General features: G+C 42.8%; 1 protein-coding gene across 4 annotated transcripts in view; it reads right to left on the minus strand.

Annotated features, from left to right (window-relative positions):
- Positions 1 to 27,849, minus strand: part of sox6 (SRY-box transcription factor 6) — a 127,477-nt gene that overhangs the window by 25,100 nt on the left and 74,528 nt on the right. For 3 of the 4 annotated variants that reach the window (XM_047580821.1, XM_047580818.1, XM_047580819.1), the window contains 4 exons: positions 26,986 to 27,054; positions 12,900 to 13,023; positions 9,417 to 9,496; positions 1,271 to 1,420 (listed from right to left, as the gene is read on the minus strand). In XM_047580821.1, coding sequence (XP_047436777.1) covers positions 1,271 to 1,420; positions 9,417 to 9,496; positions 12,900 to 13,023; positions 26,986 to 27,054 — 423 coding nt within the window. The remainder of the gene's footprint in view (positions 1 to 1,270; positions 1,421 to 9,416; positions 9,497 to 12,899; positions 13,024 to 26,985; positions 27,055 to 27,849) is intronic. The other variant, XM_047580820.1, reaches the window with a different exon arrangement.

The following is a 27,849-nucleotide window of genomic DNA, read 5'->3' on the forward strand; positions in this document are numbered from 1 at the left end:
TATCTGTAGGTACCTGACGATAAGCAACATTTTTCATGATATTTATATAAATATACTGTATGTCACAATTAAATTCAATAGCCTAATGTATTAAATATTTAAATACAACATATGCCTGAGTGATCGAGTAAAAACAATTTCAAATTGTTGCATCCCAAAGAAAAGATTTCACTTTGCACAAGATAAATCGCAATCTGTACACAGAAGCCTTTTAAATCACATTAGGGCTCATGCTGTCGTTAACAGTATTTTTCAAAGCCCAAGTGTCTCCTTGTCCAAACATATGGCTCAAGCATAGACTGCCCCAAGGCCTTGTTATTGCTGTGCCAATAACAGTTTGTCATGCAGTGAAGCTGAAAGCAGACAAACAAATCTGAAGGCAAGCAGATTCCACTGGACTGTAGATAGAGAAGAGAAGATGCCATTGCACGTTTGCCACCCATTTGATTTGACTGGGTTCCATTTAAAGTAATGCGTTTTGGGACATTTGACATTATTTGTAAGATTCTGACTAGAACTGGTGTTGTGTTAATATTAGCCTAATAGATCCATTTTCACCAATTTTACTGAGCCGGTTTGATGTGAATTCCAGGAGCCGGCGGACTTGAATGAGTTTATGTGTGTGCAAGAGTGCAAGTGTATGTGAAGAGAGAGCTGGAGTGCTTTCCTACTATTTCAAGACATGATTTATAGTCTTTCTCCATTGTGATATTATTAAGCTAAACTACTTCAAATGGGCATCTGTTTCTGATTACGGCCTTAGTGAGTGGGAATGATGTATGTGGCCTTTCCTTTGCATGGAGGTCTAGTGAAGTCATGCCATACAGCAGCAGAAAACGCATCCTGCATTTGGTTTGTTTACAAGGCCAAAAAAAAAAAAAAAAAAAAATAGTTGTCAATCCTACTTTTCCCCCCCCACTTTTGTCAGCAATTGCATAGCACTGCTGGGTTGGTTTTATTCAATTTTAGTCACAAAAAAGAATAAAAGAAAAAAAAGAAAAACACATGTTCCACAAATTACTGGCTTGGAGCAGCCATAGCTATAGCAACCATGTCCACAGAGGTCTGGTTGAGAGAGAGAGCCTTGTTAGAGCCCTAGAGATTGATGGCCTGCTGGAGGCTGGGCTCACCACTGGCCGCCTGTAACACTGAAGTAGTTACATTGTAGGTGCTAGTTTATTCAGACAACACCAACTAGGCTAGGCTGGGTCAAGTACCACTCAAGGCCTGGGCCGATGGGTGGGCTGCTTGAAGGAGTTGAGGGCTGTACCTTGACTTGAGTGATGGGGCTGGAGGAACTCTTGTCATTCTTCAGAGATGACGGAGAAATGGGCCCGGTAGCATTGAGAGGCTGGGGGAGTGGAGGCATCTTGGCTCCAGGAGAGACCTGCATGCTGGCAAGCTGGGCGGCATACAGTTGCTGTAGGGAGGTGGAGAAACCCGCAAGACGTTAACATCCAAATCCAGCAAACATTCAAAGTTTTATATTCTGTCTTTTCCTCTCGCTAGAACTCTCTCCGCTTCTGTGTCTGCCTTCATCTCCCCCACTCTCTTTTACGTCTTTCCTCTCTTTCCATGAGGCTGGCAGAGAACCTCCATCAAAGGTCTTAACTGTATTTCAAAGACTGAACCCGGAGAGAGACAGCAGTCTTAAAAACCACACAGAGATGGCTTTCATTCAAAATACTTGGAGCCCCTATTTTCCACTCATCACAGAGAAAAGTTTGCCGACTGGATGCAAGTGTGTTAGCAAAGATCTCTCATTTCTCTAGATCTACATAACTTCCTATTGAAGTCTCTGGCCTGTGATTTGTCCACACAGCCATGTGAGATGGTCCCATTCCACAACCAACCTCAGTTGGATTGCCATCACAGAATATGTTAAACACGTATAAATTAAGGCTCAAAAAACCTGCACGAAGAACGCTGATGTAATCACTGTTATTTTCCTTGGTGTTAAATCAGTAAGCTTTCCAACAGTTGGTGACATTACCACACAAGAGTGTTCAAATGACTGGCAAAGCACTCAACAACAGTTGTGGCTCAGACAGCGCTCAACTCTGAAAGCTCAATTTACATTACACTGCCGGGCTGATTATGTGGCATCTGCTAGAATGTGTGGTTAAATACACTGAACAATCAAAACAGCGTGGTGAGCGACAGGCTGATAATCACCCGATGGATCAGATGATCCCTTATCCTGGAAAACGTTACAGATTCATTAAATCTGGAATTAAATCATATCTGACATGTTTGGTTGAATTGTTATTGTGCTTCTTGTTCGGTATCTACGGAGCTCTGCACTCTTGTGTTGCTCAGGTTTCTTTGTATCCTGGGTCTGCATCGATTGGTCGCCATGCAAGACATGAAATTGAGTTTTGTGTCCTGCGCTAAATGTCAGGGTTCTGCCAAATACAGGTAGTTTCTGGGATACTGCACATTGCCTGAGACTTCAGTTCACCGGAGAGATAGCACCCCTCAACTCCCCAGCTGGCTGACTAGGTAAACCTTACGGTTTGCGGTGTTATTCAGTGAGATGGTCCTGTCGGAGAGAATCTAATTTCTCTTCCTTGTCTCATTTCCTGGCTGAAATCACCAAAAACAGCCTGCATTTGCGTGGACGGGAAAAGGCAAGTCGCCCCTGCTGTCCTCACCTTTGGCGGTTTAAATGAAGACGAAAGCCAAACAAACCACTTTACGTCCATGCACATATCTCCAGATATAAACACATATGCGCTCCTGTAAGAAACTTTATCGCTGCCTCATAAGCGGCAGTACAAAAGGTCCATTCTTCCAAGGGACCTTAGGATAACAACAGCACATGGGCAGCGGAAATGACAGACTGATTATGTTCCCACAATGATAGCACTGCCTCCACCGCCCTCACAAACAGCCTTTTGTGTCCGACAGGATCGGACACAGGAGCGAACCAAACTCTGTTTTCCTCTCTTCTGAGCTAGACTTGGTTAATGTCAGCGGTAAGTCTACTCTGTGTGCATGTGTGTGTTTATCTGCGTGTGGAGTGAGACAGGCTGGTAGGGTTAGAGGGAGGGAGAGAGGAGTCTCCATTCACTGCCTGTCACTTCAGGCTACATGGAAGTCTTAGTAGAAGAGTCTGTTGGACAGATGTTTGCTAACAGGCATGTTGATGGGCATGCCCCTGACCTTGAGTGGGAAGAACTTTATTGTCCCGGAAAAAGAGCATAATTAGGCTTTGCCTCAAATTGCACACAGTCAGGATGCAAGAACTGATTAGCAGGTCAGTGCCATGGGGTGAGAAGCAGTGGTTAGCCTTGTGACCAGAAATATTCAAAGAGCCAAAGAACAATAAATACAATCAAGGGGAAAGACGGATGAAAGGTGTGCTAACCCACCGTCCACCGGTCAAGGACAGATATTGTATGTCAGTCTTCAGTGTGTGTAGTCTAGAGGCTTTAGTTTTGGTATTACGGCCACCATAGTTAGGGGGAAAAGTCAAAACTATTAATTTACAACAGATTCACACAATAGTTTGACAACCTGGCACATTATAGACAACAAGCTCGTGAACCAGTGCAGGAAGTTGTCAGTATTATTAACACTGTGGTGTCAGACGGATGATGCATCCTTCCAAGGCCAGTCTCCCTAAGCAGAAGACATCTGCCCGCTCCCTTCAGTTGACTCATTCACATCTAATAGCCCCTTCTTCATATCTACTTGCCAGGTGGGGGCAGCAAAAGGTTCATGGTAATGAGGGTCAAGCTGAAAGTCAATGCTCCAACTCTGGAGCATTGGGGGAGTAGGTGAAAGCCTTACCAGAGCTCGCGCCCCTTCTGTTTATGTTTTCCTTTCCCTTTTTCCTCCTTTTAACGCTTTTTATTTGATCAGGGAAAAATATTTTTAGAGGAAGCCCATGTAGCAGCACACAAAGGAACAGCCTGTGCGGTTATAGAAAATAGCAACATCATCATAATAACCAAAGGGACTGTAATAAAAATGCTTGAATAAAACTGGCAGAAGACAAATATGTGCTCGTTTATTATAAAAATTGTAAAAGGTGGGTGTAGCTACATGCCATTTGCCATTATTAAAAGTGTGCATTTAGATACTAGGAATACAATAAAATATATGTAAAAAGTACTTTAAATAGAGACAATATATGTGTGTACTGTATATGAGGGAAATTTATAAATCTAAGGTCTTTCTTCTGACCCCATCATTCCCCGTTTCCCAGTAGAGCAGAGCAGATCTCAGCAAGCATAGATTCAAAGTGAGTGCAGCACGCCCAAGGTCAGCCTGTTAGCCTCTGGTAATTAAAAACAAGCCCTCTGGAGGCAGCAGAGGTTAAACGGGGGAGGTTCACTTTTCCGCCTGTGACATTAAACTGAGATTACACACTCTGCTGATGATGTTAGACATCTCAGAAGTATGATGTGCAATCAAGACGGACAGTTTGTGTTTGTCTAATGAAATAAGAAAGCCGATAGTATAGCCGAAGACGCAGTACAGCCAGCTGTGGATTTTCTTCACCCCTTCACTTCACTGCAAACACGGAAGCCTGTGCCTTGTGGTATGAAGAGAAACTCTAATGAAAAACAAACATGCATCTAGTTTTTCCTAAAAAATATTTGCTGTATGTGCTGGCAATATGCGCTGAAAACACGGTGGCAGATATTTGTCAGGATTCTGGCTGCCAGCAATAACAGCTCACTGCAACTGTGGCCTGCAAAAAATATCAACATAAAGACAAAAAACTGCCTTCGAGCCATAACAATTTGCAATGCCAACATCTTTCTTTATATGAGCGTGATCTAATGACCGCACTCTATTAAACAGACTCCGGTCTCATTGTGTGCGAGGGCGTCTGTTTGTCTGTATTTCAGTGTCTCATTCACCTCTGCCTGGCCTGGGCACTGAGCACTGGACTGGATAGGAGGGCATTAACTGTGCTTCAGTGCACCACACCATTTAAAAGGCAGCACAGCGCCAGCCCCGTTTGCCACAAGGCTTGTAGAGGCTCATTGCCCAGGGCGACCATGCAGGCTGACCCAGGCTGAGCCCAGATGTCAAGAGTGGAGGAAGGCGTCCTGGTGCACTGTGCCGATGCTTTCCAGTATGGCTCAACATCTGTCTCATCTGCTGGCACCCAACCTGCTCTGCGCTAACCCTTCCTCCCTCCTCTCGGTCTTCTCCGTTTCTCGATCATACGAATACTGTATATATTTACGTCCTCCTCTCTAGGTTTCTCTTTGGCATATACGCACACACCATCGTCAGTCTGTCTTGTGTGAGCGTGGGTGTGGGTACTCAAGGCCCAGGGGCCCCAGACCCAGCCCTCCCATTCACTGCTGCTCACTGCATTATCAAGTCTATCTGTCCATCTGTCCCTCTGTTCACCACTGCCTCTATCCAGCTGCTCACCTAGCCGTCCTATTAGCCAGCCTCGCGCACACTCCAGCATTGCTGCACTGCTCTGGGTTACCTTCAAAGACCGAGCTTCTTTGCTCATAAACACAGAAACAGCTGCTCTCTACAGTATGTCTGTTCTCTTTTCTCCCCTCCTCCTCTCTGCCTCTCTTTCAAAGTCAAAAGTGCTTCACTTGTTAATGATACAAGCCGTTTCTTCACATCTGTACTACACAGGCATGTACATCCAAACAAAAGATAATGTGCGGTTTGCAGCTCTCCCACTTTCTTCCTGTTTGTCCCTGACTGTGTAACACTCTTTCTTATCACTCAAGCCGTCTAAGCTGGTGAGTACTCCTTCAGATGTGTCTGCCTGCTTGAGATCTGGTCCGGGTTGTTGCTAAGCATATGGGCTGCTTTTCATCTTTACAGCGGTAGCATGAGCCGAGGCTGGGCCCAGGTTTTTCACGGGCCTAGAGAGATGCCATAGCAAATGTGGCAAAATGTAATTGCGGCTTTAAGTCTTATCTCAAGCAGCTCGGCTTCCAGCACTGTAAAGTATGAGGATGTCATGGGCCTGGACAATCCAGATGGAAAAAAGCAAACAAGAGAAACGCAGGGCGGTGGGGGAAAGATAATGGAAGTAATTGAGGGAGAAATACACACGCTAAGACACTTAGAGATGGTTTAAGATGTGGATGGAGGAATTGGAAAAGCAAGACACACTGACAGCAGGAAGAATAAAATGGGGCTTTGACTGAGTGAAAGCAGAGGATATCTATTTATTTAGTCCAACAGTGATACTACACACCAAGAATCCAGATGTTGTGTTTTATCTACTAATGCTTTCTTTAAAATGGCTTAAACTCCAAAGTCTACTTCCATAAAAAGAAAGGTTGTCCTACTGTTCAGTGGGGTTTGTAAAAAAAAAAAGACACATGGTATGTATTAACTTCTTGTGCTCCTTAAGGAAATAGTTTTTCACTGGGTAACTGTTGCAAGGAGCAGCAAATTAAATTCCGTCCCAGATAGAAAATTCTTTTGTGGAATTAGGGAAATTCTCCTCTTGTCTCTTCACTCGATTGAATATAGTAGGTGTCGGGGCAGATTGGGGTACAATCTGAGCACAATTTCCTCTGTTAGGTGAGACATGTCAGTTGTAATCAGTGAAGGACAGGCAGGGATGGAGCCATTGTTTCCTGCTGGTCTTGGGCTCATCCTGGCTCTGTGTGGGCACTAATGAAGAGGGGCATGTCGCGCTGGGATAGTTTACCCGCCTCCTCTCCTGTGAGTTGCGGACCAGAGCCAATCTGTCAGGGAAACATTGAGTGAAATTGCCCCTGTGGTACAGCAATGCCTGGTGACAGCCACTTGGAGACTGCCAGCCAGCAGAGTGATGCTACCACCCTGTATTGACAAGCAAATTACAGTCTCCCAACACTGAAACGCATCCTGGAAGATTCATTTACATCCATCAGCTCTAAGCCTTTGTTACCTTGTTGGGTTTTCTTCTCTTGGAGAGAATGGGCGGGTGAATGGAGGAGGATCCCAGACTGTTATGACAGAGGAGATTGTGAAGAGGCTGCGTGCCCAACATTAAGACTGACGGAGCGGCTAGCCCCTCTGGCTGGATGGCTGATCACATTACGTCTGCAGCATTGTGGGAATTAATTCTACCAATAAGATAATTTTTTAAGGTTCATATATTGCACAATCTAAACTGAGTAAATTGGTGAAAATTATACCTTGCCATGCGGCTGACAGGGAGAGATATTTTAATTGAGGGGGGCAGTTTATTCAGCCATATGTGTGTGGGATTGTGCATCCGCGTGTGCGCGCGCGTATGTGTGTGTGTGTGTGTGCGTAAAGAAGATAAACAATGGGCTGGGAGGTGAAAACTAGAACACTGCAAGGCAGTTCAATGGGTTAATGGAGAATTGTGCTCGACAAACTCTGCACCAAATAAGTAACAAAGAAGATTCCGTTCCAAATAATACAGTGGCATTAAACTGCATCATAACACTGAACATGAAGCGTTTCAAAGTGGCTACCACTAGTATTTCACTGTACTAAATTCAAGCTGATGTGTCCCGTTATTTTTGTTGTGCTCGGTTGTTGTTTATTAGAATAACTATTTTTTTTATGCCCTTGAGTTCTTGCTCTCAGATATGTGTATGTATTTGAATACGTGTTACTATATGAAAAAAAAAAAAAAAAAGAAGGAGGGTGCTGGTGCTATTATTGCTCTAAAAGAGAGGAAACAACTCTAACTTAATTCCATGTCTGGCTTGATATGATGTTTTTAATCATAGCAGGCTCCCAGTGCTTTGTAGAGGAAGTGGTGGCAGTCACATGGTTTGTTGATCCCAGCTATGTAGAAAAGGGCATGTTTGACTTGCCTTACTGTTTTAAGGGGAATCTCTGTGCAGGGTAAATAGCAGCCAGCAGGCAGAATATGTGACAGGCTGACAGACTTCAATTAATGGGAAATGCACCTCTTTTTGTTTACTGTGTTCTGTAAAGGTCAGCCAAGTCATGGTCTTGGAGGCACTGTTTTTGCCCGTTCCCAGGGTTAGATACATAATCAGAATTAATGATTCTAGACCCGTCTCCCCTTCTCACCCCAGCCTTCAGATATATGACTGTCTCTTCTGACCTCATGCACCCCTATAAATAGATTGAGCATGCCTGTCTGAACTGACACTCCTTTCCAATGAACTTCACTATGATACGCAAACTGAGCGACGCCCGTTGACTCCAGAAACTTATTCTCAAAATCAGCCTCCATATATTTTTCCCTTACAGACACACGCCTTTAAACATGAGCGGACCCATTTAACACCTTGCATGCTTCTGATAGCTCTTCTCATGGCTGCGTAATGACGCACGGCTCTTCAGAGCCAGCTGCATGCATTGTTAGAACTTGCCAAGGCTCGTTAACACTGACAGTGGTAGCCTCCGAAGGACAAATGCCACATATATCAGCGTGCAAAGAGTTTCCCCCTCGGTCTTGAGGCCTCTTATTTAATTTTGTCGTACTTCTTTCTGCTGTTTGGCATCACATGTTGCGGTTATATAGTAGCTCTCTGATGTTGTTTGGGCAACTTTTTACTTTTTAATTCTTAGTTTGCCTCTTTTGTTACAAAAGCACAGTGTTGGTTTGTAGCTTCAAACAGGCAAAAGCTGTACAATTGCTCAGAACTGCAAAGGAAGCTGATAATTAGAGAAGCGTTCGAGCCGCTCAAATGCACATGACTTGTTTTTCAGATCGCCTTTGTGTATTTTTATGCAAATAAAAGTCAGTAAAAAAAAGTTACCAAGGCAATCATTATCACCAATTTGGAAACAAAATCATACATGGGCTCAGAGATGCCCCTTGGAAATGATAGTATTTATAACAGTAACAGTTTGAAGATAGTATGCAGATAATTATCTACATTAAACATTATGGCCTCAGGTTAAGCCCTGACCTAGGTTCAGCTCTTTTTAATGCTGTGTGAGAAAAACTCCTGGAGGAGCCTGCAGGGCTTAGAGCCTTTCTCAACATTTGCTGTGCCTCCAAACCCCTACTCAGCCTCACTTTGCGTTATACTTTAACATGAGTCATTTTCTATTACACTCTCATTCAAATTACCCGCGATTTCCCCTCCATTCGTTCTTCCTAATTGTTTTCCTCTCTGAGATTAATAGTACAGTGGGTCTTTTGGATAAAAGCAATAAGAAGGAGATTCTTACACAGTCAATTGTCTTCTGATAAATTCACTGGCAGGCGATTAAGGCAGCCAAAGTGATTCTCATTCTCTCTAATAACTATTATCTTCCTAGCTCCTCTGTCTGGCAGAGCTAGTGGGGATAAATCCTCTATAAAATGGGATAAATTACATATGTAAGGTGATAAGTGTGTGTGAGCTGGGGGCCTCCAGGATTATTTAGTGTGCAGCTCATTACTTAGCGTACAGCTGCTTAGCCATCCTTTTTGCCCTGAGCTTGGCGAGCGTCCCTTGCATTCTTTGTCATAGTACTGTACATACCTGAAGCTGGAGGGGGCTGAGTCCTGACGCTGCTGCAGCTGCCATTGTGGATGGAATGAACTGCACTGGGTAGTTATCACCTGTCAGAGAAGGAGAGATACAACAATGCATACAGGTTCAGACAATGAGCCGGCCCACAGCGACCCGGCAAGTGCCAACACGGATTCTGAGCCCTCCGCTACTTTTGCCACCGCGGTGTGGCACACTGCAACGAGTCCTCGGCTTCAAGCCCAAACATCTGCATTAACAAAAGGCTAAGGTGGTTTGACTAGAGGAGGATTAGTGAGGAACGTTCTGCGAAATTCCTTCCTTACACCACAACAGCAGCTACTTAAACAGGTTAGATGTTCATATAACATTTATTCGCGTGTGTGCGTTTGTGTTCTGATTAGACGTTCAATATCTGCCATGGTATTCAGTTAGCGGTTATGTAAAAGGACCAGCATGTTCTCTCAGGCAGTTCATACAGCTGTAGACATGTCTGGCTATTGTTCAAGACAACATTGTTTATTTCTGAGTGATAGCTTTGGCAGCACAGCGAGAGCACTTGTATGCAAACTGGTTGGAACAAGTGTGCAGTCACAATAACAAGGGTAAAAAAAAACAAAACAAAAAAAAACACACATTCTTAACTCACATATCCCTGTGATTAAGCAAGGCAGAATTGGTCTCCAAATAGCTGCACTATACATTACTATTCACTACCGCTGGCCTGCCGTCAGCACGTTTGTCAGGCGGGGGATATAAAAACGGCTGCAGTATGAGTGATATCCATGGGGGTGCTGAGGCTTTCACACACTCAACCTAGTGTGTTGAGACATCCCCAGCGAGACAGGGCAGTACACATTCATAAGAAGGGAGGTCGGTTTGAGGCATGTGTCTAAAGGAGGGGCGGTGGGGTGCACAGTGGGAGTGGGGAGCGGTAGTTGGCCTCCGGTCAGACCCCACTTCTGCCTGTCACTTCTCCTCACAAACATATGGAGCCATTAAGCCACAGACAAGCTAAATGTATATACCTTCTCTTTCACTTTGCCCTCGTCTGCTCGCCTCACTTCGCAATCTTGTACAGCGCAGCACAATGTGATACAGGCCATGGAAATTCAATCCCCATTTAGTAGCAAATAAAATCACACAGCAGAAGTGGTTTCAAATAGTGCTAGGTTGGATGTACGCCGGTGCACTGTGGTTATTTCTACACCTCCTCCTTTTTGGTATCGCTTTCTCCCTGTCTCCTTTGCTCTGTGCAGTCGGTGACGTAGCATTAGGGGATAATAAATGGCTGGGTGTCTTTAGATGTCATGTGAAACCTGGGGAGGGTCATGTGCTACACTGAAACTGCTGGTGGGGGGGGGGCTGGGTCTTGGGTGCGCACAGTTTGCGTCGGGGCACCGGGCTCCTGCAGAATGGGCGCTGTGCCAGGTTCACGTCACTCACTGGTGAAATAATTTTAGTTCTTTGGTTCCATGACCGGAGCCTGCGTTATAAAAGCTATTTTAAACCATTATTTTGTTTATTTAGTTATTGGAGTTTGACACAGTAAAATGGACTCGCACGAAAACAAATCCAAATGAACAAAATCTCATCAAGTAGACCTGACTTTCCAGCATATTTTATCCGGCTAGAACGACTTAAGTAACAAACCGCAGAGCCGCAGTTTAAATGTGACAACTAATAAAGTAAGATAGCACCAGCTAACTGTCACATATCTGCAGGATGTCAATGAGGAAGACAGGCAGAGGAACCTAAGGACTATGGGGTCATTCTGTAGGGCCATTAGTGGCACTTTGGACTGCCTGTGTAAACAGTGCAAAAAGACTGAGAAGTCCAACTTTTATCTATTTGTTTAAAAGATGACTTGGTGTTTCTATGACTGTGCTTGTCTACCATGCAACAGCAGGCCATTGAGCACAGCCAGTGGATGGGGTGATGACTTACCACCACGGTGCCAGAACGACTCTGTTGCCATGTGAGCACCACAGGGTTGGGGGGTCATAAGCAGTGGTCCCTGGGAGTTGTCTCATAATGATAACATCAGATTAGTGTGCCTCAGTCTTGGAAGTGAATGCTTGGCTACTCACTTCACGGAGAAAGGACAAGGCAGCATCCTGTATGCGCTGCAGGTGGTGATGATAACATTGTAGTCTCTGCGTATATCGTCTATATTGTGTCGGATGGGGAGAAATAATAACGGCTTTGAAAGTAGCTCTCCTGACTTCAAGAGTCATTTTTCAGCCCCCCTTTGCTATTTCGTCGTGAACTCATGAATTATGCAAGACCCATACACATTGTGACCCCTGACCATGATTCCATAATAGCTCTTGTTATTGAACTAAAACATTTTCCGTGTCAAACCTATTGCAAAAAGCACACTGGTAAAAGACTCCCCCTCAGGCACTTTGTTTAAGCTGTCATGGCTCCATAGTTCCAAAATAGCTGACTTTCTTTTTCATCCTGTGGTTTTATAGTTAATTCATTAACTGCACTACCACCTTTTAATGTTCTGTTGCAAACCTTCCATCTTCCCAGTGTGACTTTTTTTTCTGTTTCCAGTCCGCTTCCTTGCTCTGGTATTGTTTTACACCAGTCACAAGTTCTTTTTACATAGCTGACTCATAAATCTTGACAGCGAGATCTTTATCAACACTCTCACATTGTGTTTGCACAAGTTAAGGTGAAATTAGGATTTATTTCTTTTTTTTTTGTTGTTGACACATTTAGTTTCATTTGATTAAATAACTACTAGACACATGTAAAAATGGCAGAGACCAAAGTAGGGATTATGGGCTGAACAGCAGATAACATTACAGGCCTTGGATCTTTTTGTTTTACTGCTTTGGCAGGGTATTAGTCAACATGTTGCAACAATCTTTTTCTTTTAAAGTCTTTTTTTTATTTTGAAGGTGGATGAGCTTCTTTTTTCTTCGACTTGATCCGAAAGAGAAAGGGAGAGACATGCTGCAACAGGCAATGAAACGAATATGTGCAGGGAATCTTGTCCTTACATCAACCAAGAGAGATGCACCTTATAATTGATTTTTAATTATGCAATTTCACAATCAAAAGGAATTCTTTTGTGAAAGTGTAATAGTGGAGTTGATGTTGATGCATGCCTTTCCATGCAGGCTTCATTTCCATTGTTATTGGATCTGTAACAGATATACCTGATAAACGATTCGGCCACCGTACCCTTGAAATATTCATTCAGTTTCAGGTTGACAACATGTTTACATTCCTCCACCTCTCAACCCATATCTATTGTTTCACATGGACCAGAACATTCCCAGGCCTTGGTCTTAAATCCAGGTCCAGACAGAGCAGAGCATGCCAAGGGCCTCAAAAACATTTATTTGCTGCTATATTTTTGTTAGGCGAGTCAAAATCATTTTAAGGCAAAATACTGCAACTACCTATAAACGTGCGAGGAAGAAAGAAATAGCAAGCTGGGAGATGGGACGGACAGAAACACTTTGTTTGCAAGCATACCTGGCTTGTAAGACATTCCCGGAGGGAAGAGAAAGCCTTGCTGGGCGGCAGCTGCTGCTGCTAGAGTGCGTTGGTCGTGTGGAAAAATGGGGATCATAAGCGGAGGCATGTGACCCTGGACCTGCTGAACAGATAGGGAGCAGAGATCAGAGAGAGGCCTAAGCATAGGCATGGTACACAGAAACACAGAGCCTGCTCAGGGGGAGGCCAGATCACAGCTCTTCCTAACGTGTGCTGACAGGGGGCTCTGCGGCAATGACGGCCCTCGTGCGCTCACACAATACCTGGCCGAGCTACGCAGGCTGTTCTTAATCCAAACCACAATTTCACCCCCAGTACATCAAAGGCTCCACATACGCACATTGTTCCAGCATCAGTTAGAAGAAGTGACATGCAGGACAGAAAGCAGGGAAGCACAGTGGGTTTGTATTGCTTCTGTGGAGAGGTACTGTATGTGCTGAAAGAAGCCTTCACCATCATCTGGGCAGTTGCAGGAGATAAAACGTGTCAGCCAGAGGATTGCTGAATGTATTACACAGGTGCAGAGACAGAGCTGATCAGCATGTAGATGCATGAACACACACACACACACACTCGACATCTGACTTAATCTATGATGAACATTTATTTTGATAATAAAAGCTGGAGGTAAATATAGTCGTTTATTTTCAGCTGAGAAAAAAAGTGTTTCTGTGTTCCACTCACATATTAACTTTCACCATCCATCCTGTTGCTGACTTGCCTGCTGGGAATACCAACACAAACTCCCTGCATCTGTGTGTCAAGGGTGGGTGAGCAGTTCATGTCTCAAAAGTGGCATATGGGGGGTTTGCACACATGTTGCAAGTCCAATTTTACTGTCATTCTCGGCTTCCTGAAACTCTATGATAGGGAGCAGCCCAGCTACCACGGGCCTGTGAGGGTTAATCTAGCACTGAGCCAGATCACCTCAGGGGAACCTGCCTGGAAAATGGGTTAATAAAGGTCATCCCCCAAAATAAACACTTTACTGAATGTTTCTCCATTCATCCCTCCTAAAAATCAACTCGCAATAAAACGGGCCTGGGTGCAATTACTGCCGCTGCATTGGGGCATGAAATCAACCTGTCCCATGTTCTGGCTGAGGTCTGCTATGATCTCCACTTTTCAGCCTGCGCCGCTCCCCCTGTAGACTCTTTACAGGAGTAGTTGCACCCACTTTCACTCGTAGCCATCGTGCTAAACCTACTTAAAACAACTTTATTGATCTGTCCAGAGGTGCAAAGCTAGACTGAAAACTAAATAAATAGAACCATTTTATGTCTACTGAGCTTTTACAGAAGTGCAAGTGTGGAAAGTGCATTATAGAAGAATAGAAAAGTATGTAATTCTTCAAAAAGTAATTCTGTAAATATGCTGGTCCAGAAGAAAAAATAAATGGCCAAGGAGACTGCGACAAATGTCCTTAAATAAAACATTGCTTTATAGGGACCTGTGCTCCAAGTTTCCAGGCTGAACGGATGAAAGATGGAGCTTGGCCTTGCATGTATGGAACATATGGAAAAACACAATAATTAATGTCACAACATGAGGTAGGGCCAGTGACAGGCGGGGGGACACAGGGGAACACAGCTTTTCTCTGTCTGTCTATTTGGACTGTTAAAACAGATGGAGTCTGTTGCTGAATGTGCGGTAGTCACAAGGCAGAGAAAGAGCTCCCTCAAGTCCGAGTCCCTTTAAGTGTGTTACAGATGTGTTGCATGCTGCCCTTTTTTATGAATTAGCTAACATACATCAGCTATAAATTAAATTCATTTCGCTTCTCAATAAATGATTGTTCCAAGGATAAAACGCATATTTTTGATTTCAAAGTCAGTTTTGTCAGAAACTTATTCTCATCTCAGTCTGCTTTTCCTCTTTTCTCTTGCTCTGAAATTCAGAGTTACACACTCTCCTAAGCAATTTTTATATGTGGCCCATTGACGCTCATTAATATAATTAAAAGTATATCATCCACTTTCAAATTGTGTCAGCAAAAACAGGAGAACTGCTTCTTCTTGTGAGGAAACAATAATAATGGCGCCTCACAAAAACAATGTTAAAAAAGATATTTCAGTATTAAACAGTATTCACACGGTTTTATTCTGTTTAATTGTTTAAGAAAGAACAAAAGAATAGTCAGTGTAACTGAATTAAATGATGCATGCACTAGAGTAAACAGCATGAAACATCAGCACCAGGCGTTCGATACGAGGATGTATTTATCTCCACTAAATGATGAGCTCTAAATGTAAATTAAATATAATATAATAGATATCAGCCACCATTATTGTCTTAAAATATGGGGTAGAATATACAACATTCATCATGGCAAGACAGAGGAAGAAATGTGCACTGAAGGGGAAATAAATGCATTGAGTTTGAATCGATGCGATTTGCAGTTATGAGCTCCACGCATTAAAGTTTAATTTACAACAGCTAATGCCAGAGAAAGGCACATCACATTTTGAGGAGCTTCAAGGTGCATTTTCACAAGTCCCCTTTTCCTTATTTTTGAAATTGACTATTAAAATAAAGTAGAAGGAAAAAAAAGTGTTTTTAAAATGTATAGAGACAGAAAGAAAGTGTGTGCGGATGCGTGGCTCCGTCTCTCACTCTCTTACTACAAACCCACCCCCCCACCCCCACCCCCCTTTAAGAGTTACCCTCAAGTTCATCTATGTATGGGCTGAGTGCCCAGGATATTTCTATTGCCAAGATGATATTGAGGAGTCTGAGAATGAAGTGGAGCAGATGTGAGTGGGGCACTCGGGCAGCGTCCTCCCTTCTCCTCATAAATACACAGCATTGTTGTGCTGGCACTGCTCTTCCTTTGTCTTAGCACTGCTAAGTACTGGATAATGTCATTTCACACCATCTGCCCCCAGGCTTCATTAAAGATACATGAATGGGCTATCTTATGAGGAACAGGTGCTATTGTTTGTCCCTTAAGACCCAGCACTAAGGATCTGACTCAGAATACTTGAAGAGGAGCATCTGTAGTGATCAGTCAGACAGACTTGGCTGAGGCCCCCGTCTCTGCCAGCACGCGCTCCAACAGAGGTTTCCGGGGGAACTCGACCGCCTTGCAACATGTATCATCAATTCAGATGACCTGATGAAGTCTGTAGCAGGCCAGCATGCAATCTGTTTCCCTCTCAAGGAGATGCTGGTGTTTGATAAATAGGACCAACTTGCAGTTCTGCTGCGAGCGGGGCACAATACACAGACCACATTATGAAAGAGCCCCCGTATAAGCGAGGACAGATGACGGAAACGATTCTGTTATTTTTGCAAAATGTCGCCTTGTCACACATTTGTCCTATTATTTTCTCATTTGCACCTTGAACGCATTGTATTTGAGAAAATAAACGTTAACGTGAGTTAGTTTGGCTCGACAGACTGTGCGGTGGTGTATAGCAGCCAACCATCCTGCGGTCAGACTGCAGAGGGCGAACCAGACGGCTCACATGTCTGATCTGTAAATACACAAGGTGTTAAAGACTGAGAAGACTTGAAAGCACCCTCTTTAAATCTCCCGGCACTTACACGTACAACATACACACATAATTAATTTTATACTGCATTAATACGTGCGAGATATGCTTTCTCCATATCCCTGATTCATTTTTTTAATTATCTATCACATAATTACTTCTAATAAAATGAAAGATGTGCTTTTAATTCTCAAAAAAAAAAGAAAAAAATTCTTTAGAGCTAGGTTCAGGTTACTTTATAATGTATATGTGCCAATAAAAGTGAGTGGTGTTCTTTGTATAGACCAGTAAGCATCCACCTACTGCACTCATGCAAGCAGCTCCAAAGCAAATGGAGATGTACAGCGCATAACAGCACTCACTTGGGACCCTGTCAACACCCATGCTCCTCACTGTCTGTTAGAGCCTCTACAAAGCACCCAGGAGGCCTCAGAACCTCCTGCTGGCTTTTCCTCTGAACCCTTTTACACTCCCATGCACTGATAAACACTCATGTTTTCAACTCACTATAGACCAAAATGCACTATGTGAAGGAAGCTGTGAGTTTTTTTTTTTTTAAATTTTTTTTTTTTTTTTTTTAAACTGCCACATGCCCATATTAACAAGATTAAAACACAAAAATGGCAAAAAAGACTATCTTCTTGTCACCACGGTTCATGGTTATTAGCTTGAAAGGACCTGTGAGATCCTGGATCTTCTGATTAATTGCTACTTGACACCTTTTAACACACCTCTCAAACAGATCCTTATCTTGGATATAATCTGCATTCATTTGCCATGAGGAGACTTGTTAAAAGTAAAACCACTTCAAGTATTTTATGAAAATACAGACAACAATACGGCCACAAAAAAAAAAAAAAAAAAAAAAAAAAAAAATTCGGAGGAGTTCTTGGCGATGACTCAGAATTTGGGAAAAATCATTTAGATTATAATTGACGCCTTTCCCATTAGGAAAAGATCACAATCACCAGTAATCATTTAGAGGAGGATTCACATTTCACCGACATCTAATTTTAATAAAATTACTTCCACACTTTAGTAGCTGTCAGATCCGTAGCGCTCACTAATCTTCTCTTTCACATTTTCTGTAGGAGGGGTTCTGTAATTTCACCCAAGGAGGATAGACTCCAGCTGTTGCTGTACGAACTGATGGTTCACACTTTGTTTCCACTGCTCCCCACTGAGCTGCACACCAAACGCCTGCGAGTAAAAATCACCTTTTGTGATTCATTTAAAGGAAAAGTGATCTTGAGCTATCTGGCAAGTCTGGCTACATCCCAACAGCAGCACTCACAGTAAAACTGACACTAGACAGCAGGATATGTTTAACACCCGCCACTGTGTACATAGCCCGCTGGGTGTACACTGTACTGCAGCCTAACCAGGAGGAAAATCACTCACTGGAAGCACTTCTGCTCCAGGATTTTCCCCCCTATGAAACAATCAAAGGTCCTTTGAGCACATGTTCTCTTTTCCTACTGGTCACTGACTGCTGTACACCGAACAGTTACATCACATTGCAGACACACACACACACATTGATCGAACAGAGATGCGATGGTGTTTGGGATTTGTCTGTAACTAATGGTAATCAGACAAATAGATCAATAGATTTGAACCAGACTTTGAAGCTCCAGACTTTTGCCTTTGAATGAAGGTCTTCATATTACCACCCACTCGAATGAAGCACATTATTCCTGCTCGTCTGTTCTGGAAATTAGAATGGGCAGGGTCAATACACTGGAGAGCTTCAGGTCACCAACAAAAGGCCCTTGTCCTAGCAAAGACCTTTTCTCCTCGCTTCCTTCATAGATCTGAAATCCTTGTACAGCACCCTGACCTGCTGCTATCAAAGACAGACAGCGTACAACCTAATATTTTAGCTGGGGTGCAGCATTAGACTCTGTTTGCTTGGTTTTCAGTGTGACGGCACGCATCACTCACATATGTGTGTGTTACTCCGAGTGCTATTCGGGGTGAAATGCAGCAAATCCAGACATTTGGGTGAATTCAGGCAATCCAGAGGGAGTGACCAATGGTGACTTTTGGTTTCACTAATTCCTTACACAGTACAACAAGGCTTCTTGGACCACAGCCATTCCAATATGTCTACATTAAGTCGACGGGAGCTTGAACGCAGGGTATTCCAACCCTCTGACCCGCCTAACACTCCCCACCCCAAATCCCTCTAGTCTAGCCCTCCTCCACCTCATGCCTCCTCCCAACTCCATGATATAAAATGCGTGGCACACTGACACAGTGTGCGTGCATTGTGCACACAAATGGTTCTTTACATCTTTAAAAAAATTAAAACTATTTTCAAATTGAAAACTGTAAAACAGAAAAATATTATATTCCAGAAAATCCTTTTTCCTTTTTATTTTATTGTATTGTCTGTCCATGCAATGAGGGTTCTTGATAAACTACACAAATATGTGGGGTCTCCCTCAAACAGCATGTGTAATGACAAGAAAAAAAAAAGGAAAGACAAAAAAAAAAGAACATAAGTAGGTTTTGGGCTGGCATCATTATCCTGTAAATACACGCTTGCTGTATGGAAATGGGAATAAGTGAATTCGCCTCGGACCCTCCCTGCAGTGGGGCAAGTGAGGTTTAAAAGAACATTGGACACGGGCCACTCAGACAGCCAGTTACATCCATGCGATGTGAACAGGGCAGTGGGAGAGGGAAATACAGGATTTAAGTATGTGAGGCTTATGGAATAATGTGGCACTAAGGTTTGAAATATCTCATCTTCAACACCCACAGCAGAGAGACATTAACACGTGGTCCACTCTTTAACTGTTTTGCACTTTATTATTGCAAAATAATATCTCCTCTTAGGCACTGTCAGTGTAGTATTTTAAAATGAAACATGCAAAGCCCTCTGGGAATTTGAAAGAAAACTCCTTTTGCGGTTTTAAATTTTTATGAAGTATTTTGTCTGACTGTCAAACAGCAGACCACCCCTAATCTGTGTGATGGAATTGTCCCCCTGCCCGCCCTGTTCTCCGTTCACAGACTGATTCTCTGTCTTTACTATTACCTCCCAGCTGCTGGGGTAACAGAACACAACAGAGGCGGTTCTGTGTTTCAGCAGAGAGTCGGCCTGTCGGGGACATTCACTACAAGTGCAATAAGACTTGTAACAAGCACAAATGCCGATGATGGTTTACAAAAATAAATAAATATAAAAAATGATAAAGCGCCAGGTAATTCAATAACAATTAACCCAATTACTGGCTGAATTATATTAAAAATTATATTTAAAAAGTAGGACTGCAATAGAAGGAAGTGTTCAAGCGGGGGGGAAATGTTATTTGGGGAATTCTGTGGAAAACAAAAATCTATAATTTAAAATCTGTGGAGGACAAAATAGCTCATTCATTGTGTTGCGTTGGGCAATGCTCGGACTCTCCTCAGCTCCCCCCAAAACAAAAAGTTCCTTTTTTTGCATTAGCCATGGGCTGAAAGCTTTGCTTTGCCACCCCAGCCCTAAGAAAACACACGCCCCTTTCTCGCTGCCGGCTGCCTGTACACAGTAGAGTCTATTAATGCAGCTCCTTCTCCCTGTGAGTGTGCCCACTACTGAGGACGACGGCCGCGCAGAGCCAACGCAAAGACAAAACAGTTTGCACAACGTTAGCAGAGAAAACACAGCCCATGCAGCGGGGGAGAGGAAACTTAAGTCGGCATCTCACTGGAGGATGTGTTCTCCCTCAACTGATATTTTTTCTTCCGAGGGCCGGGGTACAATGGGTGTTAAGTGTAGCTGCTTTTCCTTCATCTAGGGAGGGTCTGTGGACCTCCAAACAGGTGTTTTATTGTGATTCAGTTCAGACCGAAAGTAAAAATACTCTATTCATCATACGTGTGCTGTCTGCAGAGGATAGACGTTCAGCTTTCGGGATAATTTAGCACCGTGATTCATTTAAAAGGCAAATTCGCATTCCTCCGTGCCGTATCCCAGTCTTGTGTCGATTATTCCCGTCGCTCCAGGAAGTTTGTGTCATGAATTAATCTGTCCCAGGGCTGCTTTAGAAACCCCTCAGGTGACTAATTTTGAGTAGACCCTCAGGTGTGATTTCACATATTACAGCCGTTTGTGTGGCACCTCTCAGATGGAGCCTGTTAATTATCGCTGCTTAAACTGCTGAGGTGTCTGACTACAAAGGCCAATTACACAAATCCCGGGTTTTATTGTGTAATTTACAGCAATAATTGATGTATGTTTGTCTACACACGAAGCTCATGGGCAAAGACACAGAGTGAGCGAGCTCTTCCGGTTTTCTCTTTCAAATAAGGACGGAGGCTACGAGCACCTACACCTACGGGGGATGCGAGGCGACGTCGGCCTTTGCTGACATTCGCATCACATTCGTGTTAATTAAAAAAATGTTACATTTCTGTCGCATGAGAAAAACCCACAAACACCCGTGGACCATTCAAGTTTTTATGTGTTCTACCTACTGTTTGTATTCCTGAAGCCAGAATTATTTACAAATGGCATTACATCTCATCCACTTAGCTTCACTCGCAAACCATCACTGCTATCGCTGAGGTTGTGCCTATTACACCTTCTTGTGCATCATTAAGTTTTAACAGGGCCGTGATGGCTTTATTGTTTAAACTGCACATGACTTTGTTTAACGTCAGCATTTCTTCTGCTTCCTGACAAGGAGTCACATTTCATAACTAATTAAATTGATCCCTCCCACCCCGGCGATAGAGTCCACTAAATGGAATTATTTGTATCCAAGTGTCAATATATTAAATCACAGGGGCTAATGAGTCGGGTCACCGCTTTCTTTTATCTTCAGTCTTGCGTGTGCACATCTTCATCAGCTAACAGTCTCCTTAAATGGAGGATGAACATGCTGGACTGAGCCTCCCTGGGTGAGAGCCAAGGCTGTCTGACTAGGCTGTTAATGCCCCCACATAATCCTACTAGCAGGCTAACACCGAGCTCTTCAGCACGAGGGAAAGAACTGGCAGCACAGATTCTACACAGCCACACACACACACACACACACACACACACACACACATCAGCGCACGCTTCCACACTTAAACACACACACATTATCATTTTCCCGGCTCTATTATTCTCTTATTATCATGCTAACAGTTCCAGTCTGGCTGTGCTAATTGGGGGACTTACACATTCTCTTTAACAATGTCTATTTTTGTGCTTCCTTTTTTTTTTTCTTTTTTTTTTTTCCCGCCAGTGCATTAATAAGAGTCTCACACTGAGAAAATCATTTGTGCTGGGGAGACAACAAAAGCATCTGGGAATACACAAATTAGAGCTATTATCTTTTCTGCAATTACCATACGGCTCTGTGTTTATTTAAACTCATCTGATTGATTTTAAATATTTACCATAATGTTGTACTTTTTACTTCTCTAAATTGGTAACCCAAGAGAATGAAAGCATTAAATTACTGCATTGTATAACATGCATATTTTTTATTTTTTTATTTTTTTAGAATAAAAGACATTACCAAGCAGTAGCACTAAAGGGGAATTTATGATATGGACCAAACCCTAATTTGATAGAATTTGTTTTTGTTCATGCTGGCAGACCTAGTTAGATAACAATTTGAGCAGCACTTAACAAAGGTTTTATGCTTCATCTGTACTAAAAAAGCTCCACAAGGCTTGTGAGGATGGGAACACTGAAGAGAGGCCAATTATTTGTGGGAAACTGTCTAACAGTGCCAAAGACCTTACAGGGCCTTGATGATTTGTGTTGCTGGAGGACCATGACCCTGACCTCAGTCAGCCCAAGCTACATCTGAATGGCATCAAAACAAGAATGTAAAATTCTCTGAGCAGTGCAGCTACAGCAGGAGCCGGATTTTATTGAAAATCTGCAGAATGACTCGGCGATAGCTGCTGGTCAAGCTAGCTCGCTGACATCTGTCACAACACGTCAGCAGCAGCGCATGTAAAAAATAAATTCAGATTTGCCAAGCCGACACTCATTTTTCCAGAGAGCTGGAATCTTTACATATCTGCCTCGAAACAGCATGCGGCTCTATAGATGTAGCTATTGTTTATCTGGAGCAATAAAGTAATTGCTAAAGTAACCACTGCAATTAAATAAACAGAGTTTAGAGCAAAGTGTTTAACTGTATAGACTTTCCAACCACTGGATACTCATTTTCAGTCGCTCTTTTCTTTGTTTCTTTCTAGCTGAGGTAAACAAGAAATCCATGTCCAAGTGACTTAACCACACCGCACCAGAGCTCTTGTTTCTTCGACTGAAAGTAAACAGAAGCATGTCGGATAATTATGTCGATGTTAAAACAAGTGTTTCATGAAAGAAAAGACGCACCTATTTATCTCAAAATATGAAATGCGTGCCTTAAACATTCCCTGCTTATAAATTCTTAGCTGCTAAATGCTTGTGTAATTGATTTCCATCTTTAATCTTGAGACCTTTAGCATTGAACGTCTGCATGTCCCCCACTGTTTTTGCAACCATTAAAGACACATGTGAGAAAGCCTCCAGGACTTTGAAGTGTGAGGTGGACAACAATATACTGGCATTTTCTCTTTTAATCTCTGGTTTTCTGTTTCAAATGAAAGAGATACGCACCCACACGCTCACATTATGTTTGTGTATCCTTGTGAACACAAGGTTAAAGGTAGGATGTACAGGTATAGATAATGTGTGTGTACATATAATGAGATTAGAGTTTAAAGCCAGACCACGTGTAGAAAAAGTGCAACAGGTCAAAGAGAGATAAATAGAACCAGAAGTTCTTAAACACAGGTGTGGACGAAAAGTATTGCTGAAAATGTCCTCCATGGAAATGATTATCTCTCGGATTGTGGATCTCACAGTGTACTCAGGGTTGGCACATCAATGCCACCGTCAATGACAAACGACAATGTCAAGATATTATGATGTTTTTAATGGATGAAAAAAAAAATGTAAATTAAACGTTCTGCATTGAAAGTATCCATCCGTTTCATCTGTGGAGCTCGGCTTTCTCCAGCCTGTTTCTGAAGATAAAGTTCACCCTGACCTTTCAGCCAGTATTTATTCTCTTGATGTGTGTATCAGTGCATGGGTCCCTGTGTGCCTGTGTACTGTACACAATCACCTCTGTGCATGTATATGTGTACTTGTGTGCCTGCGCGTGAGAGTCACACCACGGTTTGAATCTCAGCGCACCCATCCTTGAGGAATACATGGACTGAGATTATTACCACAGGAGCTTTACAAACTTTTCTAAGTCCATAAAACTGTCTTTTCTGCAAAGCAGTAATGGAGAATAATTGTAGTTCTTTGGCCTTTTGGGGATCTTTCACCATTGAGACTGATGAGTCCTGGCATTGTCATCTTGGAATAAAGAACATCTTGGAAAAAACTGATGGCATAACCTGGCCATAATGTTGGGCTGAACCTAGACCTGAGCAACGGCAGCAACCCCAGATCATAGCACTGCCCCACAGGCTGGTACAGTAGACACTAGTCATGATGGGGGCATCACTTCCTCTGCCTCTCTTCTTACTTGACTTTAACTCTCTCTTGTGTACTGTTTTAGAGAATATATTTGAAAGAAAGTAACAGCAGAAAAAGACAACAGTCTTATGATCAGCGTGATGCTGTTTAGTTGCACATGTATGCAACTGCTCCTTTAGAAGCAGGGGAAACTGCATGTGATTATGAAACAGAAAGACATGACAACACGTAATGCCTGAATGATGCTGAGCCGATTCAAATGAGTAAAACGGAACTGTGCACTCATTATCGTAACCTCCCAGCGCCTATACACACACTCGGACACATGGGACAAACCAATTCTCTGCTAATACATATGTTTAAGTGTCACACGTGTCTTGTAAAATCCCGAATGGTGTTTCAAATTTTCAACTAAATCAACTTGAGAGCTAATCTAATCCTGGTATTGAATTAGTGCCAAGATGATTTCAGCGACGAGGATGGACTGAAGGAATACAAAGAGGCTGAGGGAAAAACACACAAAGCCTTGAGCTTTAACATTTGATAAGCCCCTAACACTTCAATCAAAACATCCGCTATCTTAAAACAAGTGACATTGTAATCCTTAGGGACAAAGCCTAAATCTCTCTCCCTCTCTTGTAAGAATGATGAGAAAGGATAAAAAGAGAGATGGCTATTCAAACAGGAAACTTGATTGAACTGCATCCTGCCTTGTGCCGAACCTCACTAACTAAACCTCTGCAACCACACACTTGTGATAGATTCCCTTCTACCCGCATGCAAAAACCCCTTGAAAGGACATATATAACGTGTCAACAACAGTCTTCAGTTGCAGTCCCCGTGGTTTTATTGGTTCGCCTGTCCACCATGTTGTCAGTCACATCATCAATACGAGACCCTAGCAAGAGGCTTTCTTTTGGTTTACTCCCTGAAGCCAAAACAGAAGGACTTTGATGGCAGTGGGGTCTCCAATAAAGTTTAGTGCTCTCCGTGCCAACAGCAGAGTAACTCAATCCCTCAACACTGCTTATCGCTTTGCTAAAAGTCTGTGACATACAGGCTGGAAGCTTGTTTACCAAACTAATTAAGTCAAAGCTGTTATATATTAAAATGGCCAGGGCATTTTTAAGGGGCAGTAATGAAAACAGAGAGGCAAAAGGAAAAAAAAAAATCTTCTGTAACTTGCCCATGACTGTCTTTTTCTACTCTTACGGATACTCCACTCAAGACGAGTGGCCATCAGCACACTGGATACGAGGAGGAACTGGGTTAGAGAGAAGAACATCTTCTGCTTTAAATAACTTGCTGTCAGATAAACAATGTTTCACACCACGGAACTTATTTAATATTGAGAGATTCCAGTTGGTGGTTGTGTACGCCCAGTGCAGCCAGGAGAGGCTGACGGGCAGCGGAACAGATGGTCTGAAACATGGGATTCTTTTATTTAATTGTTGATGAGTTTATCAGGGAAGATCCATTGCAAATTTTGTCAAGGGAAAAGCTGACTTAGTGGGCTCCGCAAGAAAGGACTTTGCTTGTATCTCTGTTCAAGTGTTTGAAATGCATATTTAGAAGTGTGTCCCATAGACACTCGATCACTGGTCCGCTCTTAAAACTATTCATCAAGGGGAATTCTCAGGTACCATTTGCCTATAACTTTGTGATGAAAGTAAGGGCCTCTAAAAGTGAGATTCTTTAGGGCCGTGCCCTTATGCTCAATGAGTGTAAGTAAAGGGCTCTCTATGATATGAGTAATATTAGCCCCTTAGCAGTGTGTTAGGTACTTCATTTTAGAGTGTTTTCTACACGGAGTGTCATGCTGTGTGCTCATCGTTGCTGGAGTGCAGTATGGAATAATTTTTCCAATAGACTTCCCTCTATTGAAGTGAAAGGTCCGGGCTTTTGGTTTCTTAAAAGTTTCCCATTGCTGTTGATGCCCTGGAAATAGATCAGGTAATTTTCCTGTTAGAAGTTTGTTTTAGTAACGTAAGAACAAACTGTGTTAGGCAGTGAGGATGCCTCCACATTATGAATTTAAGGAATAAATACCACAAAGATCTCGAGGAGAGCAAAAGGGTGAAGATTCTTATAGAAATGTGGACTAGCCATATACCCAGAGAGACGCTTTGAGCTCGTTGCTGTAGTGACAGTTAGTTAAAACGGAGTGTTTGAAGCGAATATAAAATAAAAGGAGAGGATAGGGAGAGTTGTCAGTTGGAAGAACAAGAACAGGAGGAGGAGGAGGAGGAGGAGGTGAATGGAGAAGGACGTGCCTGACACCAAACACATCCAGCAGGATAACATTCTCTTCACAGAGGCAGCCAGGCTCACAGCCTTGACCAATGCCAGTGACCAACCCCGTTTTACCCTTTACAGTCAAACCATATCTAGCTACATGCTACCTGGGTGGTCTCTCACTGCAGCTCTGCAGCTCAGTACCGCACACAACACAGTGATAATGTCAGGCGTGAGGCGCGCAGCTCAGAATCAGCTCAGAAACAACAAATAAAATTATAGCAGAAAGAATGTGGAACAACACGAAAACAAACACAGTCGCATTCAGGCGCGCGGCATGATGACAATGTTGGTTTCAGTAGCTCTTGTGCTGTGTGAAAACATGCCCTTCTGGGACTAACTCATTTCAGAGGCATTTACCAGCCTCTTTCATGTCCTCCACCTCCAGGCTCCTCTCCATCAACAGGACTCATTAGCTGTTGTTACTTTTCCCCTTTTTTTTGTTCATTAAGATGTGCTAATTATTCGCCTCCATATTTTAAAGTCCTCCCCTCTTTACCAACAGGCAATTAACATTTGATGAGAGTGATGAATATAAGCGTGACACAAAAATTGATGAAGAGCTAAGAAATATATAAAGATGTAAAAAAAAAAAAAAAAAAAATGAGGCGCAGAGGGTGACAATGAGATTGACTTTAATGTCTAATTTTATTGATCCGTCCAGACGTTGGGCTTATTGTGACAACAGTGGTGGACTAATTATACCGGAGAGGCAGAAATAATGTAGTAATCAGTGTGGAGAGAGTAGGACGTGTGAGCTACTGAGTGTTAGAAGGCCAACAGAAACGCATTCACTGACCTGGATCTGCTGCTGGAGGAGGTTGATTTTGTGCTGCTGCTGCAGAAGCTGCTGTTGTTGTCTTGCAATCTGGTTGGGAAATGAAATCATTAAATTAAATGAAATTAAATAATTCCCGCTTAAACAAACATTAGAGAGTGGTGAACTAAAACTGCTGAACACTTGGACACTAGTATATGGAAACTTTGGCTTTGCAAAATGCATCCTCCTAACTAGACCGCTGCAAAATCTGACAAAAATAAACACGTTACATTTTCTATATGAACTGCGCCGAACAGCGAGGCCAAGATTTGTGGCGAAAGAAAGAGAATAAATGATTTACAGGACAGACAAGCGTGGTTATAAAGGAGATAGCTGGTGCAGGAGGAGTACGGGTGACAGAGGTCCCCGGTGCCCCTGAGTGACGAGCAGCCACACCGCAATGTTTCTCGTCCCAGCACTCCTTCTTTCTACATGCTCACTTCATTGAGCATGACAACCTAGATTTAAGTGTCATTTAATTTTCATTTTTAAATATAATTACAAAGTGTTCACTGTAAGATATCGGCCGTCTGCAAATGTGTCAAGATTAATTTGTGCTGGCTTCCTCACAAGTGTCAACAGTTAATTACTGTGTTGTATCTTGATGGCTTGATGACATTCTAGCTCTCAGCGGGCTCTCTCGCTCTCCCTCTCTCCCCCCATCTCTCCCTCGGTTCCTCTTCCATTTTATTAATATTCCTCCATCTTAAAATAAGATCAAATAATAAAACATCTTATATCACTGTTCATTCACGCTGCAATGTCTACAGAGCAGGGGGTAGTTTGCAAATGAACATCATTGATTGAAAAAGAAATCAATGCTGTTAATGTATTATTAGTGTA

Source organism: Mugil cephalus, chromosome 3, assembly GCF_022458985.1.
Source record: "Mugil cephalus isolate CIBA_MC_2020 chromosome 3, CIBA_Mcephalus_1.1, whole genome shotgun sequence".
Taxonomy (NCBI): domain Eukaryota; kingdom Metazoa; phylum Chordata; class Actinopteri; order Mugiliformes; family Mugilidae; genus Mugil; species Mugil cephalus.